The 14,011-nt window shown below is 38.0% G+C and overlaps 2 protein-coding genes across 3 annotated transcripts; both read left to right on the top strand.

The window, feature by feature from the left end:
• Positions 1 to 4,464: 4,464 nt before the first annotated feature.
• On the top strand, positions 4,465 to 10,743 carry LOC121523770 (gastrula zinc finger protein XlCGF58.1-like). 2 transcript variants are annotated; one of them, XM_041808801.1, is made up of 3 exons: positions 4,465 to 4,598; positions 6,283 to 6,723; positions 10,719 to 10,743. In XM_041808801.1, the coding sequence occupies exons 1-3, from the start codon at positions 4,574 to 4,576 to the stop codon at positions 10,721 to 10,723; spliced, it is 471 nt and encodes a 156-aa protein (XP_041664735.1). In that variant the 5' UTR covers positions 4,465 to 4,573; the 3' UTR covers positions 10,724 to 10,743. The 2 variants fall into 2 exon arrangements, with proteins under 2 accessions (XP_041664735.1, XP_041664734.1); XM_041808800.1 differs by lacking the exon at positions 10,719 to 10,743 and having other exon boundaries at positions 6,283 to 8,999.
• On the top strand, positions 10,485 to 13,725 carry LOC121523814 (gastrula zinc finger protein XlCGF57.1-like). Its single transcript, XM_041808867.1, has 2 exons — positions 10,485 to 10,869; positions 11,682 to 13,725. Exon 2 carries the CDS (start codon positions 11,723 to 11,725, stop codon positions 13,178 to 13,180), a length of 1,458 nt encoding a protein of 485 aa, XP_041664801.1. The 5' UTR covers positions 10,485 to 10,869; positions 11,682 to 11,722; the 3' UTR covers positions 13,181 to 13,725.
• The last annotated feature ends 286 nt before the right edge of the window (positions 13,726 to 14,011 follow it).

The raw sequence follows: 14,011 nt of genomic DNA, 5'->3' as shown, positions 1-14,011 counted from the left end.
AAGAAACCAATTTGTGTTTTAATTTCACATTTTGAGTTTAGTATCTCACAATTACAACTCAAAAGGACTCAGTTTAGAAATTAAAGTTATGTGGCCTTCGGGAGCTTGCTGTAACGGTGAGCTGTGTGGATTTGAACGTTAGCTTTAAGTAAGGTGTCCTGGCAGCTTTTAGATTTGGAACTGTGTAGATTAAAATCAATTGAATGAAGGGGCATGTTATTTTTGGCACAACCTTTTAAAACCAATAATTTCTAGTATCATTTTACCATATTTGTAAAGTGTGAAATCTGTTTTAATGTGTGCTTCTCTATTTCAGTTTTTCCTGTGGAAGACCAGCAGATTTTGGTGATTAAAGAAGAGAATTCCCTTGATCAGCAGGAGAGGGGCTTCGGTCTAAACTGTCATGTTGTCAAAATGTCACACATCAAAGAAGAACCAGAGGATTTGTGGAGCAGTCAGGAAGGAAAGCAGTTTCAGAGGCCAGATGATTCTGATATCATCAAGTTCACTTTAGATACCATATCTGTGAAGACTGAAGAAGATGAGGAGAAACTTCAGTTGACACATCTTCATTAAACAAAACCTGAACTGGTGGAAACAGGAACGGATGGAGATGACTGTGGAGGACCAGGAACAGCTTGATGTTATAATCCAGGGGGAGATTTACAACCAAAGACTAAGGTCAAGACTGAAGACTCATCTGAGGTTGAGACCGATGACAGTGCTGATTGGATGGAGACATCAGAAGACCAGTCAGGTTTAAACTTAGTGGAAGAACTCAAAAATAAGAGAAAAAAGGGGGTAAGAAACAACACTGTTGCTCTGAGTGTGGTAAAGGATTTAACCATACAGGTCATCTCAGAGATCATGTAAGAATTCACACTGGAGAAAAACCATTTGGCTGCTCCGAGTGTGGTAGAAGATTTAAACTCAAGGGGAATCTAAAATCACATCTGATAACGCACACGGGAGAGAAACACTTCAGCTGCTCTGAGTGTGGTAAAACATTTACCAGACAAGGAAGTTTGAGCAGGCACATGAAAATACATTTAAGAAAGAACCCCTTTAGCAACTCTGAGTGTGGGGAAAGATCTAGCCTTGAAGGTCCTCTGGCCAAGGTATCTGATACTGAAGAGAAACCGTTTGGCTGCATTGAGTGTGGTAAATGATTTTACCGAAAGCATCATGTTAGCTATTATATGAGAATTCACACAGGAGAGAAACCATTTGGCTGCTCTGAGTTTGGTAGAAGATTTAAACTTGCAGTGCATCTTAAAGATCATCTGAGAATTCACACAGGAGAGAAACCCTTCAGCTGCTCTGACTGTGGTAAAAAATTTGCCAGACAAGGACATTTGAGCAGGCACATGAGAATGCACGTAAGAGAGGAACCCTTCGGCAACTCTGAATGTGGTGAAAGATCTAGCCTTGAAGGTCCTCTGGCCAAGCACAGGAGATTTCATACTGAAAAGAAACAATTTTGCTGCAGTGAGTGTGGTAAACAATTTAACCAAAAGCATCATGTTAGGTATCATATGAGAATTCACACAGGAGGGAAGCTCTTCAGCTGCTTTGAATGTGATAAAAGCTTTAATCGCAATGGAAATCTGAGCAGACACATGTTTGTTCATACTAGAACTAAACTCTTAAGCTCTGCTGATTTTGGTAAAGGATGTAGCCCCCGAAGAGCAAGGCTCAAGTGAGAGATACAGCCCACAAAGAGGTCTGTCCAAACATGTGAAAGTACACACTGGGGGAAAACTCTTTAGCTGTACTGAATGTGGAAAAAGTTTTATCAAAAAATATTTTCTGTGCAGACATATGCTAGTTCACACTAGACAGAAGCTGTTTAGATGCCTGGAGTGTGGTGAACAATTTGGCCTTAAAGTACGTTGACCAAACACAGGAGAAGTCATACAGGAGAGAAACCCTTTGAGTGCTCAGAGTGTGGTAAAAGTTTTGCTATAAATCATAATCTGAAAAGACATATGAGAACACACTCTGGGGACAAAGCTTTTAGTTGCTCTGCATGTGGTGAAAGATTTACCCAAAATGTTTCTCTGAACAAACATATGTCAATTCACACTGGAAAGAAAACCTTCAGATGCCCCGAGTGTGGTCAAAGATTTAGACTTAAAAGTACATTGACCAGACATAGGGGAACTCACACTGGAGAGAAACCCTTTGACTGCTCAGAGTGTGGTAAAAGATTTGGCCAACAAGACTGTCTGTCCAGACATATGGTTGTTCACACTAGACAGAAACCATTCAGCTGCTCTTAGTGTAATAAAAGATTTAAACTAAAAAATTCTCTGTCCAGACATATGTTAGCACACTCATGACAGAAACCCTTTAGATGCTAAGAATGTGGTTAATGAACCAGCCTTGAAAGTTATCTGGCTAAACACAGGAGAACCGAGAAAAAAGGAAAGTTAAAATCATCATCATTATGTAAGTCTGATAGATCAGTCATGAGTGCAATGAACTGATGAGTGTGTGATTGTTGAGTTAAAATGAAGAGGACAGAGAGAGATGTATTTCAAGTTGATCTTAACCTTTCACACATACATTTACATTATTTATATGTACATGTGCGCTTCTTTTTCACTAAAGTTTTTCTAGCACAAGTGAAACCTATGTTTTGTGTTGTTTTCTATGTAGATTCATACGTCAAAGTGCTGAGAGAGACATTTACTTTCATAAACTGGTTTGATATTGTGAGGAAGGGGCAGGACTAGATAAGCTTTTTGCTTCATTCTGAATGTATGATGTTTTGATTGTCAAGATTAAATTTCACTTGCTGTGAATTGTTCTCTTTTGGATATGATGGAGATAAATAAAGATCAAAATCTAATCAAAGGTCTCGTGTGCATAGTTAACTTCTCAGTCACTGATGTCTTCTCTGACTTTGCCTAGTGGCTGTTGGCTATATGCAGAATGTCACACTAACAGAAATTGATGCCTTTTCTGCAGGATATGGTTTAGTTTACCTCCATAAACTAAGTTGGCTCCCTGCAGTTAGTCAAGAAAACCCCAGCCTGACAGTGCTGTCTCACTCCACAATTCAAGAGCTTAACATCCAACTGGAATTTTCTCTCTTCTAATGGCATTTTTGATTCATAAGCTTGGGGATTTTAGATAGATTAGATTTTACTTTAGTGGTTCTGAAGGAAATTTGAGTGTCAGCTGTTCGATTAGACACATGTCAAGGACAGTAACAAAAAGCAACAGAAATCTAAAACACTGAGAAACAGCTCTGATATTAAGAAAGACATACAAAGTTATATAAAAGTTTAAGCTATAAAATATACATGCATGCGTACTGGAAAAATGTGTAACCTTTAAAGGCAAATAAAATCAATAAAAAAGTTTTAAAAATTAAAGAGGTAAATGGTGTAAAATTACAGAACCTCTCTTATATTAAAAAATGTACATGAATCCAGTATGAATATTATATTACAAGCAGTTTAAGAGTTATAAAAGCAGAAGTCCCATCTGAGAAGTGATGAATAACTGCAAACAACACAGACTAATCTAATCTAATCTAATCTAATCTAATCTAATCTAATCTAATCTAATCTAATTTTATCTAATCTAATCTAATCAATGTTAATTTTGGCAGCTATTTTTCATTTTAATTTTAGTCTTTAAATGAAATGTCTTTAAGTTTTAGTCATATTTTAGTCATTTCTACCCTTTTTATATTTAGTCTAGTTTTAATCCACTAAAACTCAAAATATTTTAGTCTACTTTTAGTCCATAAAAGTCCTCACATTTTAGTCTTTACTTTTAGTCCAAGCTTTTTTTTTTCTCTTGCCTAAATCTGGTACCAAATCATGGTAGTGTGTTCTCTGCACCCTGCCAAACCTAGGGTCCCTGCTTTCTACAGCTGAGAGGCAGGAGAGCTACAGATGCATTTTATTATGACAGATTTACCGACAGTGGAGAAATATCATGGATTTTAAAAGTCAGACGAAAACTACATTACATTTCAGTCGAGTTTTAGTCATTTTGACAAGAACTAAACTTAGTTGTCAGTTTTAGTCACCACAGATCTATTTTTCGATAGTCTTTGTCTAGTTTTTGTCATGGAGATAAAGACTGTCGACAAATTATTTTGGTCATAGTTTTAGTCAATGAAATTAACACTGAATCTTATCCAATGTAATCTATTCTAAAGATCAGTTCGTTTTTGTGACTTGACAGCACTTTGACCGTGGATTATGACTCTCTTTTTGATGAGTATTTATTTAAGAGGAATAAACCGTGTTTTTGAAAGATGTTTGTTCATTTTTTTTTCCTTCTTGTTTTACTAAGAGTGTAAAATTGAAGAAATTCAAAGCACTACTTTTTTCCCTCTTTTTTTTTTTTTTTTAAATCACTACTATTATTGTGAAGGCCATATGAGTGTGCAGGATGTGGGGGTTTTGTTTCCGGGTCTTGGCGGCTCTCTCCCGCCGACCACTGTTGGAGTGTATGGATGTTCCAGCGTCCTGTAGGAGAGGAGAAACCCTGAGACAAGTGTTCACAGTTCACCTTTCCCAAACTTCTATGACTCTTGGATGTTTTTGAAATGTCCGGGTTTCGGCATCTTTCAGGTTTGTTTTCTTTCTTCTTCTCTGAACTTGTTTACTGTTAATGTTTCAGAGAGCTTAGCCTTCAGCTAACGTTCACATCCACACAGCACAGTTAGCCACAGCTAGCTCTTGATCGCAGCGTAACTTGGATTTCTGTACGGCTAGCTATGAGAGAAAAACGCTTTTATTTTGTATAATGTTTTGAGGTGTGTTCACGACTCATGTTCCTCCAGTTATCTTAGTGTGTGTCTGTTTGGAAGTGAACCAGAGTCTTTTATTATTGGAACTAACAGAGGTGTGTGGTGTTGTTGAGCAGTCCTCACTGAAGCTGATATTTGACAGCACAGCCTGGCTTGGTTCCAGTCCTGAAAGGATCCCAGTCTATCCAGTCTAAACGTGTCTGTAGAGCGAGTCTTCTTTTACACTTCTAATGGATCTGCATCTCCAATATTATTAATCTTTAAATATGGCGTCCCTGTGGCAGGTAGAAGTTTGTGTGAATGAACCACTATCTATTAGTCTTCATTTTAGCATTAGCCTATTGGAAACGCCGGAATAACGCTCTCATATTTGGATTGTCTGGTACAACTTTTTTTTTTTTTATTTCTGATAGATGAAACACATACAAACATTATATTACATAGGGATCACCCATGTACATATGTACATATAAACATGGGGCACCTAGAAATTAAACAAAAATATTTAGGGATTCACAAATGTCCAGAGTGTTCATTGCTCTTTTGTCTTTCAATCCCTGTAGTGAGCTTATATAATATTCTCTTTCAATTTAAAGTTGTTATATATTTGATGTCTTTTAAATCCATTTTTACCTATGGATATAATATTTGTAATTTAAGTAAATTAAAAATATAAATATTCTGACAGTTTCCATTTCCATTGTCATTAAAAAAAAACAACAACAACAAAAAAAAACATCCTTTTCTTTTAGCCAAACCATGGAGCCGGTCTGTATATTACAGAATTGCTCTACATCCAACCAAAATAAGCGACTATTGAGACACTCAAAAAACAAGTGGCAAATAGTTTCAAGCTCAGTTTAATAAATACACAATTTCTTTCCACAGTTCTAAATCTTGCAATAATTTGATTAGTTGGAAAAAAATCAAATGTAGTATTTTAAAGTCCACTTCCTTAATTTTATTCATAATGCCATATTTTTGATCAGAGTACCAACAGACTTCCATTTGATGTTTTATGGATTTTGCTTGAGGAGATTTGGTGGGACACTTTCCTAACATGTTTATTGTGAAATTTTTTGCTTATTAATTGTACACCACTGACAATAAGATCTGACAAGAATTCTGGGTTCTCCTCACCACCCTCTTGCAGTAAAGTTAACAATCCTTTAGGAAGTACATCAAAGACAATTGCGAACTCTTTAGGAGTGACAGGAATTGTATATTTCATTAGAAATTTTGTGTAGCTGAACAGAAATCTGTTTTCAAATAATCAACAAACAAAATATCATTTTTCATCCACTTATTATAAAAACAGTGTCTTATTTTTATATCCGGTGTCTTTATTGTTCTAGATTAAAGATCTGTGTGGAGAGAAATTGTGTCTGTATGTCATTAACCATGACAAAAAGTGTAGAATTATAAAGTCTGTGAAGGTCTAGACCTGTCCCTCTTTATTGGTGGTGTAATGTATAAATTGGTTGTTGTGTGTTTCTGTGTTTTAGTTTTTCCTGTGGAAGCCCAGCAGCTTTCAATCAGTAAAGAAATGGTTTCCTTTGAGCAGCAGGAGAGGAGCTCCAGTCTGAACCAGGACATTACTGAGCCTCCACATGTTAAACTGGAACCAGAGGAGCTGTGGAGCAGTCAGGAAGGGGAGCAGCTCCCCTTGCCAGAGAATGCTGATATAATCCATTTTGCTTCAGTTCCTGTACCTGTGAAGATTGAAGAAGATGAGGAAAAACCTCAGTTCTCACATTTTCATCAAAAGAAAACAGAACAGGTCGTAGGAGGTGCTGATGAAGATGACTGTGGGGGACCGAAAACAGCCAGCTACTTAGATCCAGAGAGAGATTTACAACCAGAGACTGAGGTCAAGACTGAAGACTCCTCTGAGGCTGAGACTGATGACAGCGCTGATTGGAGTGAGCCAACAGAAGACCAGTCAGGTTTAAAGACATTTGAAAACATCAAAAATAAGAGAAGGACTTATAAATCACATGCCTGTTCTGACTGTGGTAAAATATTTCAACGGAAATCCAATCTAAATGAACATATGAGAATTCACACAGGCGAGAAACCTTTCAGCTGTTCTGAGTGTGGTAGAACATTTTCCACAAAAGGAAATTTGACCAGACATATGAGAGTTCACGTAAGAGAGGAGCCCATTAGCCCCTCTGAGTGTGGTAAAAGATTAGATCTGGAAAGTCAAATGACCAAACAAATGTTAGTGAACACTAAGCAAAAATCATTCAAATGCCCAGAGTGTGGTAAAAGATACGCTCTTAAAAAGTCTCTGGTCAGACACAGGAAAACTCATACACGAGAGAAACCCTTAGGCTCTCCTGAAAGTAGTAAGCCATTCAGCCTTCAACAAGATCTGGCAAAACATGTGAGAACACAAACAGGCGAGAAACCCTTCAGCTGTTCTGAGTGTGGTAGAACATTTTCCATCAAAGGAAATTTGACCAGACATATGTTAGTTCACACTACAAGGAAACTGTTTAGATGCTCTGAGTGTGATAAAGGATTTAGTCTTGAAAGTTATCTGGCCAAACACAAGAGGTCTCACACAGGAGAGAAACCCTTTGAGTGCTCAGAATGTGGTAAAAGGTTTGCCTTTAAAAATAATTTGACAAGACATGCAACAATTCACACGGCGGAGAAACCTTTCAGCTGCACTGAGTGTGGAAAACGTCTTAAAACAAGATGTAGTCTGTCCAACCATATGTTCATTCACACTAAACAGAAGCAGTATGGATGCTTCGAGTGTGGTAAAAGATTTGCCTTTAAACGTTCTCTGAGAATACATATGATAATTCACACAGGAGAGAACCCCTTGAGCTGCTCAGAGTGTGGTAAAGGATTTAACCATACAGGTCATCTCAGAGATCATATGAGAATTCACACCGGAGAAAAACCATTTGACTGCTCCGAGTGTGGTAAAAGATTTAAACTCCCAGGGCATCTTAAAGAACATCTGAGAATTCACACAGGAGAGAAACCCTTCAACTGCTCTGAGTGTGGTCAGAAATTTACCAGACAAGGAAGTTTGAGCAGGCACATGAGAATGCACTCTGGAGACAAACCTTTTAGTTGCTCTGTGTGTGGTGAAAGATTTATCCAAAAAGTGTCTCTGGACAACCATATGTTAATTCACACTGGAAAGAAACCCTTCAGATGCCCTGAGTGTGGTAAAAGATTTAGATGTAAAAGTACAATGACCAGACATAGGGGAACTCACACTGGAGAGAAACCCTTTGAGTGCTCAGAGTGTGGATTTGCTACAAATGATAATCTGAAAAGACATATGAGAACACACTCTGGGGACAAACCTTTTAGTTGCTCTGTTTGTGGTGAAAGATTTACCCAAAAAGTTTCTCTGAACAAACATATGTCAATTCACACTGGAAAGAAACCCTTCAGATGCCCCGAGTGTGGTCAAAGATTTAGACTTAAAAGTACATTGACCAGACATAGGGGAACTCACACTGGAGAGAAACCCTTTGACTGCTCAGAGTGTGGTAAAAGATTTGGCCAACAAGACTGTCTGTCCAGACATATGGTTGTTCACACTAGACAGAAACAATTCAGCTTCTCTTAGTGTAATAAAAGGTTTAAATGAAAAAATTCTCTGTCCAGACATATGTTAGCACACTCATGACAGAAACCCTTTAGATGCTAAGAATGTGGTTAACGAACCAGCCTTGAAAGTTATCTGGCTAAACACAGGAGAACTGAGAAAAAAGGAAAGTTAAAACCATCATCATTATGTAAGTCTGATAGATCAGCCATGAGTGCAATGAACTGGTGAGTGTGTGATTGTTGAGTTGAAATGAAGAGGACAGAGAGAGATGTATTTCAAGTTGACCTTAACCTTTCACACTTACATTTATATTATGTATATGTACATGTGTGCTCCTTTTCACAAGTGCTTTTCTAGCAAAAGTGAAACCTATGTTTTGTGTTGTTTTCTATGTAGATTCATACGTCAAGGTGCTGAGAGAGACATTTACTTTCATAAAGTGGTTTGATATTGCGAGGAAGGGGCAGGACTAGATAAGCTTTTTGCTTCATTCTGCCCCTTCTCAAACACCTAATCTGTGCTTTTCTAGTTGCTGAATGCATAATGTTTTGGTTGTCAAGATTAAGTTGTACTTATAGGTACATCTAGAAAATTTAGAATACCATGAAAAAGTTCAATATTTTTGTCACTCTTCTGAAAGTGAAACCCATATATTATATAGACTCATTACACATAAAGTGAAATATTTCAAACCTTTATTTCTTGAAATGTTGATGATTATGGCTTACAGAAATGAAAACCCAAAATTCAGTGTCTCAGAAAATTAGATTACATAAGATCAATAAAAGAAGGATATTTTAAACAGAAAAGTCAGGCTTTTGAAAATTATGTTGATTTCTATGCCCTCAATACTTGGTTGGGCCTCCTTTTGCATTAATTACTGCATCAATGCGACGTGGCATGGAGGCGATCAGCCTGTGGCACTGCTCAGGTGTAATGGAAGCCCAGGTTGCTTTGACAGTGGCCTTCAGGTCATCTGCATTGTTGGGTCTGGTGTCTCTCATCTTCCTCTTGACAACACTCCATAGATTCTCTATGGGGTTCAGGTCAGGCCAGTTTGCTGGCCAATCAAGCACAGTAACACCATGGTCATTGAACCAGCTTTTGGTACCTTTGGTAGTGTGGGCAGGTGCCAAGTCCTGCTGGAAAATGAAATTGGCATCTCCATAAAGCTTGTCAGCAGAAGGAAGCATGAAGTGCGCTAAAATGTCCTGGTAGATGGCTGCGTTGACTGTGGACTTCAGGAAACACAGTGGACCAACACCAGCAGATGCCATGGCAGCCCAAATCATCACTGACTGTGGAAACTTCACACTGGACTTCAAGCAACTTGGATTCTGTGCCTCTCCACTCTTCCTCCAGACTCTGGGACCTTGATTTCTAAATGACATGCAAAATGTACTTTCATCTGAAAAGAGGACTTTGGAGCACCAAGCAGCAGTCCAGCTCTTTTTCTCCACAGCCCAGGTAAGACGCTTCTGACATTGTCTCTGGTTTGGGAGTGGCTTGACATGAGGAATGCCACATTTGTAGTCCATGTCTAGGATTGGTCTGTGCGTAGTGGCTCTTGATGTGCTGGCTCCAGCCTCAGTCCACTCCTTGTGAAGCTCTCCCAAATTCTTGAATGGATTTTGCTTGGCAATCCTCTCAAGGCTGCGTTTCTCCCTTATGCTGGTGCACCTTTTCCTACCGCACTTTTTCCTTCCACTCAACTTTCTATGAATATGCTTGGATACAGCACTCTGTGAACAACCAGCTTCTCTAGCAGTGACCATTTGTGGCTTACCCTCCTTGTGGAGGGTGTCAGTGACTGTCTTCTGGACATCTGTCAAGTCTGCAGTCCTCCCCATGATTGTGTAGCCTTCTGACCCAGACTGAGAGACCATTTAAAGGCTCAGGAAACCTTTGCAGGTGTTTGGAGTTCATTAGCTGATTAGGGTGTGACACCATGACTTTCCAATATTGACCTTTTTCACAATATTCTAATTTTTTGAGACACTGAATTTTGGGTTTTCTTATCTGTAAGCCATGATCATCAACATTTCAAGAAATAAAGGTTTGAAATACTTCACTCTATGTGTAATGAGTCTATATAATATATGGTTTTCACTTTCAGAAAAGAGGGACAAAAAATATTGAACTTTTTCATGATACTCTAATTTTTTGAGATGCACTAGTACATATACACATGGGGCACCTAGAAATTAAACAAAAATATTTGGGGATTCACAAATGTCCAGAGTTTTCATTGATCTCATATGTGACGCACACAAAATATGTTATTTTAGCCCTTATGGCCGGTAATGTAGTTGCTTTGCACCTGATCTGATTCCTTGTGATTTATTTTGGATACCTCAGTTTGACCAGCAGGAGGCAGTGTGGCGCTGTGCTTCTCCCCATGGACTCTCTTTGCCAGCGGACTGTTGTTGTTTCCTCACTCTGCTGAGCGAGGCTGAACTGAATAGAAGCAGCGGTGCCTGTCTCATCCTTTTTCCTCCTGTTTTTACAGGTAAGTGAAGTTTTGAAAACATGTATCAATGTACAGAAATGTTGTTTAACACTAGAAATAAGCTACACAACGTTTCAAAGGTGGTTTAAGTATGTGAACTTGTGAACAAGTCGAGACTTGATTTTAACTTTATGTTCTATGTAGGCTAAAATGGCGCCTGAAGTCTTTTGTGTGTTTCAAAGTAAGATCCTTGTCTCTGGCTCCAGTACATTCCATGCCAGGTTGAATGTTGTGTCATTTGTTTGAAAACTGTTTCTAAATTTAATTGTTAATGCTTAGGTGTATGTTTACGGTTTGGTAAGGTAATTCAATAGTGACAGTTACTAGTCTTCAGCTTATGCGCTTTATTTTTACTTTAGGGCAACATGCTAGTTTGTATTTATTTAATGACTGGTGCTAAATAAGGGTAATTCAAGAACCTATAAAATTGTACATTTTGTGCTAATGTTTAACCTCAGTTTGTTTTGGAATAAATGTAAACTCTAACTCAGTTTGAAAACTGAATGAAGATTTTGTTAATGCAGTTTTACACTGATTACTTTAGCAAAAGACTTCCAGATATCATCTCCCCACTGGTTTTTCCAAAACTCATAGTCTGACACTAAGACCTGTGTCTCCTGTAGAAAATAAAAACCAACCTTAAAATGTTTGCAAAGCAAAATATTGCCAAGATCTGGAAAGTCTGTTTTAGTGCTGAGCTCATGGAGATTAGAGTTTGGTTATATTAATACGTCAAGGAGAAGGTCTAGACCTGTCCCTCTTTATTGGTGATGTATAATAGAAATTGATTGTTGTGTGTTTCTGTGTTTTAGTTTTTCCTGTGGAAGCCCAGCAGCTTTCAATCAGTAAAGAAATGGTTTCCCTTGAGCAGCAGGAGAGGAGCTCCAGTCTGAACCAGGACATTACTGAGCCTCCACATGTTAAACTGGAACCAGAGGAGCTGTGGAGCAGTCAGGAAGGGGAGCAGCTCCCCTCACCAGAGAATGTTGATATCACCCATTTTGCTTCAGTTCCTGTACCTGTGAAGATTGAAGAAGATGAGGAAAAACCTCAGTTCTCACATTTTCATCAAAAGAAAACAGAACAGGTCGTAGGAGGTGCTGATGAAGATGACTGTGGGGGACCGAAAACAGCCAGCTACTTAGATCCAGAGAGAGATTTACAACCAGAGACTGAGGTCAAGACTGAAGACTCCTCTGAGGCTGAGACTGATGACAGTGCTGATTGGAGTGAGCCAACAGAAGACCAGTCAGGTTTAAAGACAGTTGAAAACATCAAAAATAAGAGGAGAAGGACTTATAAATCACATACTTGTTCTGAGTGTGGTAAAATATTTCAACGGAAATTTAATCTAAATCAACATATGAAAATTCACACAGGCGAGAAACCCTTCAGCTGTTCTGAGTGTGGTAGAACATTTTCCACAAAAGGAAATTTGACCAGACATGCGAGAGTTCACTTAAGAGAGGAACCCGTTGGCCCCTCTGAGTGTGGTAAAAGATTTAACCTCACAAGTCAAATGACCAAACATATGTCAGTTAAGACCAATCAGAAATCATTTGAATGTTCTGAGTGTAGTAAAAGATTTGCCTTTAGATCTTCTCTGGTCAGACATACGAGAACGCATACTGGAGAAAAACCCTTTGGCTGCTCTAAATCTGTAAGGAAATGCAGCCTTCAACATGATCTGACCAAATATGTGGGAGGGGAGAAATCCATCAGCTGCACCAAGTGTGGAAAAAGTTATAACACAAGCTATAGTTTGTCCATACATATGTTAGTTCACACCAAACGGAGGCTGTTTCAATGCTCTGAGTGTGGTAAAGCTTTTTGTCTAAAAAGTAAATTGACCAAACACATGAGAAGTCACACAGGAGAGAAACCTTTTGATTGCTCAGAGTGTGGTAAAAGATTTGCCTTTAATAATAATCTGACAAGACATCTGAAAATTCACACGGCAGAGAACCCCTTCAGCTGCACTGAGTGTGGAAAAAGTTTTAAAACAAGATTTAGTCTTTCCAGACACATGTTAGTTCACACAAGACGTAAGCTGTTTGGGTGCTCTGAGTGTGGTAAAAGATTTAGTCTTAAAAGTAATCTGACAACGCACATGGCATCTCACACAGGAGAGAAACCTTTTGATTGCTCAGAATGTGGTAAAAGATTTGCTTTAAAAACTTATCTGCAACAACATATGTTAATTCACACTGGACAGAAACCCTTCAGCTGTTCTGAGTGTGGTAGAAGTTTTAACCTTAAAGTTTCTCTGATCAGACACATGAAAACGCATGCAGGCAAAACAACCTTTTGACTGCTAGTAAAAGAGATTTGTCCTCAATAATACTAAGATCTGATGGGGAGGCACCAGCCAGGAACTTAGATTCAGAGACATTTGCAACCTGAGACTGAAGTCAAGTGATGAATTGAGCTCCAAAAATTTTTAACAAGTTACAGTGCCAAAAACAAAGATGCGTTAATGTTCCTTTTATGGTTTTATATCTTGGGCAGTTTAGTCAGATACACTGGAGTATCTTGTGTGTCCTTACTGGAGCTATATAGATATGGTATACAAATTTAAAGTTTTCTTCTTTAATTCTGTGACTTGTTAATCGAAAATATGTATTTTCAAAAACGTTTTTCCAAATATTTTCATCAAATTTCATCCCCATATCCCTTTTCCCAAGTCTTTACTTCTGAAAGAAAAGATTAATGACTTTCTTCGGATAATATTTCATAAAATTCTGCAATTTTACCTTTAAATGATGATGAGGACAGTAGGACATATTTTACTTCAGATAGATCAAAACAACAGATTTCTTTTGATAAGTGTAAGGATGACATTTTGTATTTGTAATAAATGACCTAGTTTTCATGTTGTTGAACATGTCTTTAATTTATTTTAATCCTGGTTTACCCCACAAGCTTATATTTACAGTAGTAAACTACTTTAACCCCTTAAAGCCTGTTGTATCATATATGACACATACTTTTATGATACTTCTACCTCTATCTCTAAATTACAAAAAAAAAAAAACACCTTCTGAATACAATCTGAGAAATGATAAAAATGCCCTTAAGTGGACTATCAGATACCAAAAACACCTAATGAATCAAATGAGATACAACAAATATATATGTTAAT

Source organism: Cheilinus undulatus, linkage group 16, assembly GCF_018320785.1.
Source record: "Cheilinus undulatus linkage group 16, ASM1832078v1, whole genome shotgun sequence".
In the NCBI taxonomy this organism is placed as follows: domain Eukaryota; kingdom Metazoa; phylum Chordata; class Actinopteri; order Labriformes; family Labridae; genus Cheilinus; species Cheilinus undulatus.
This window is presented reverse-complemented; position numbering and strand designations above follow the sequence as displayed.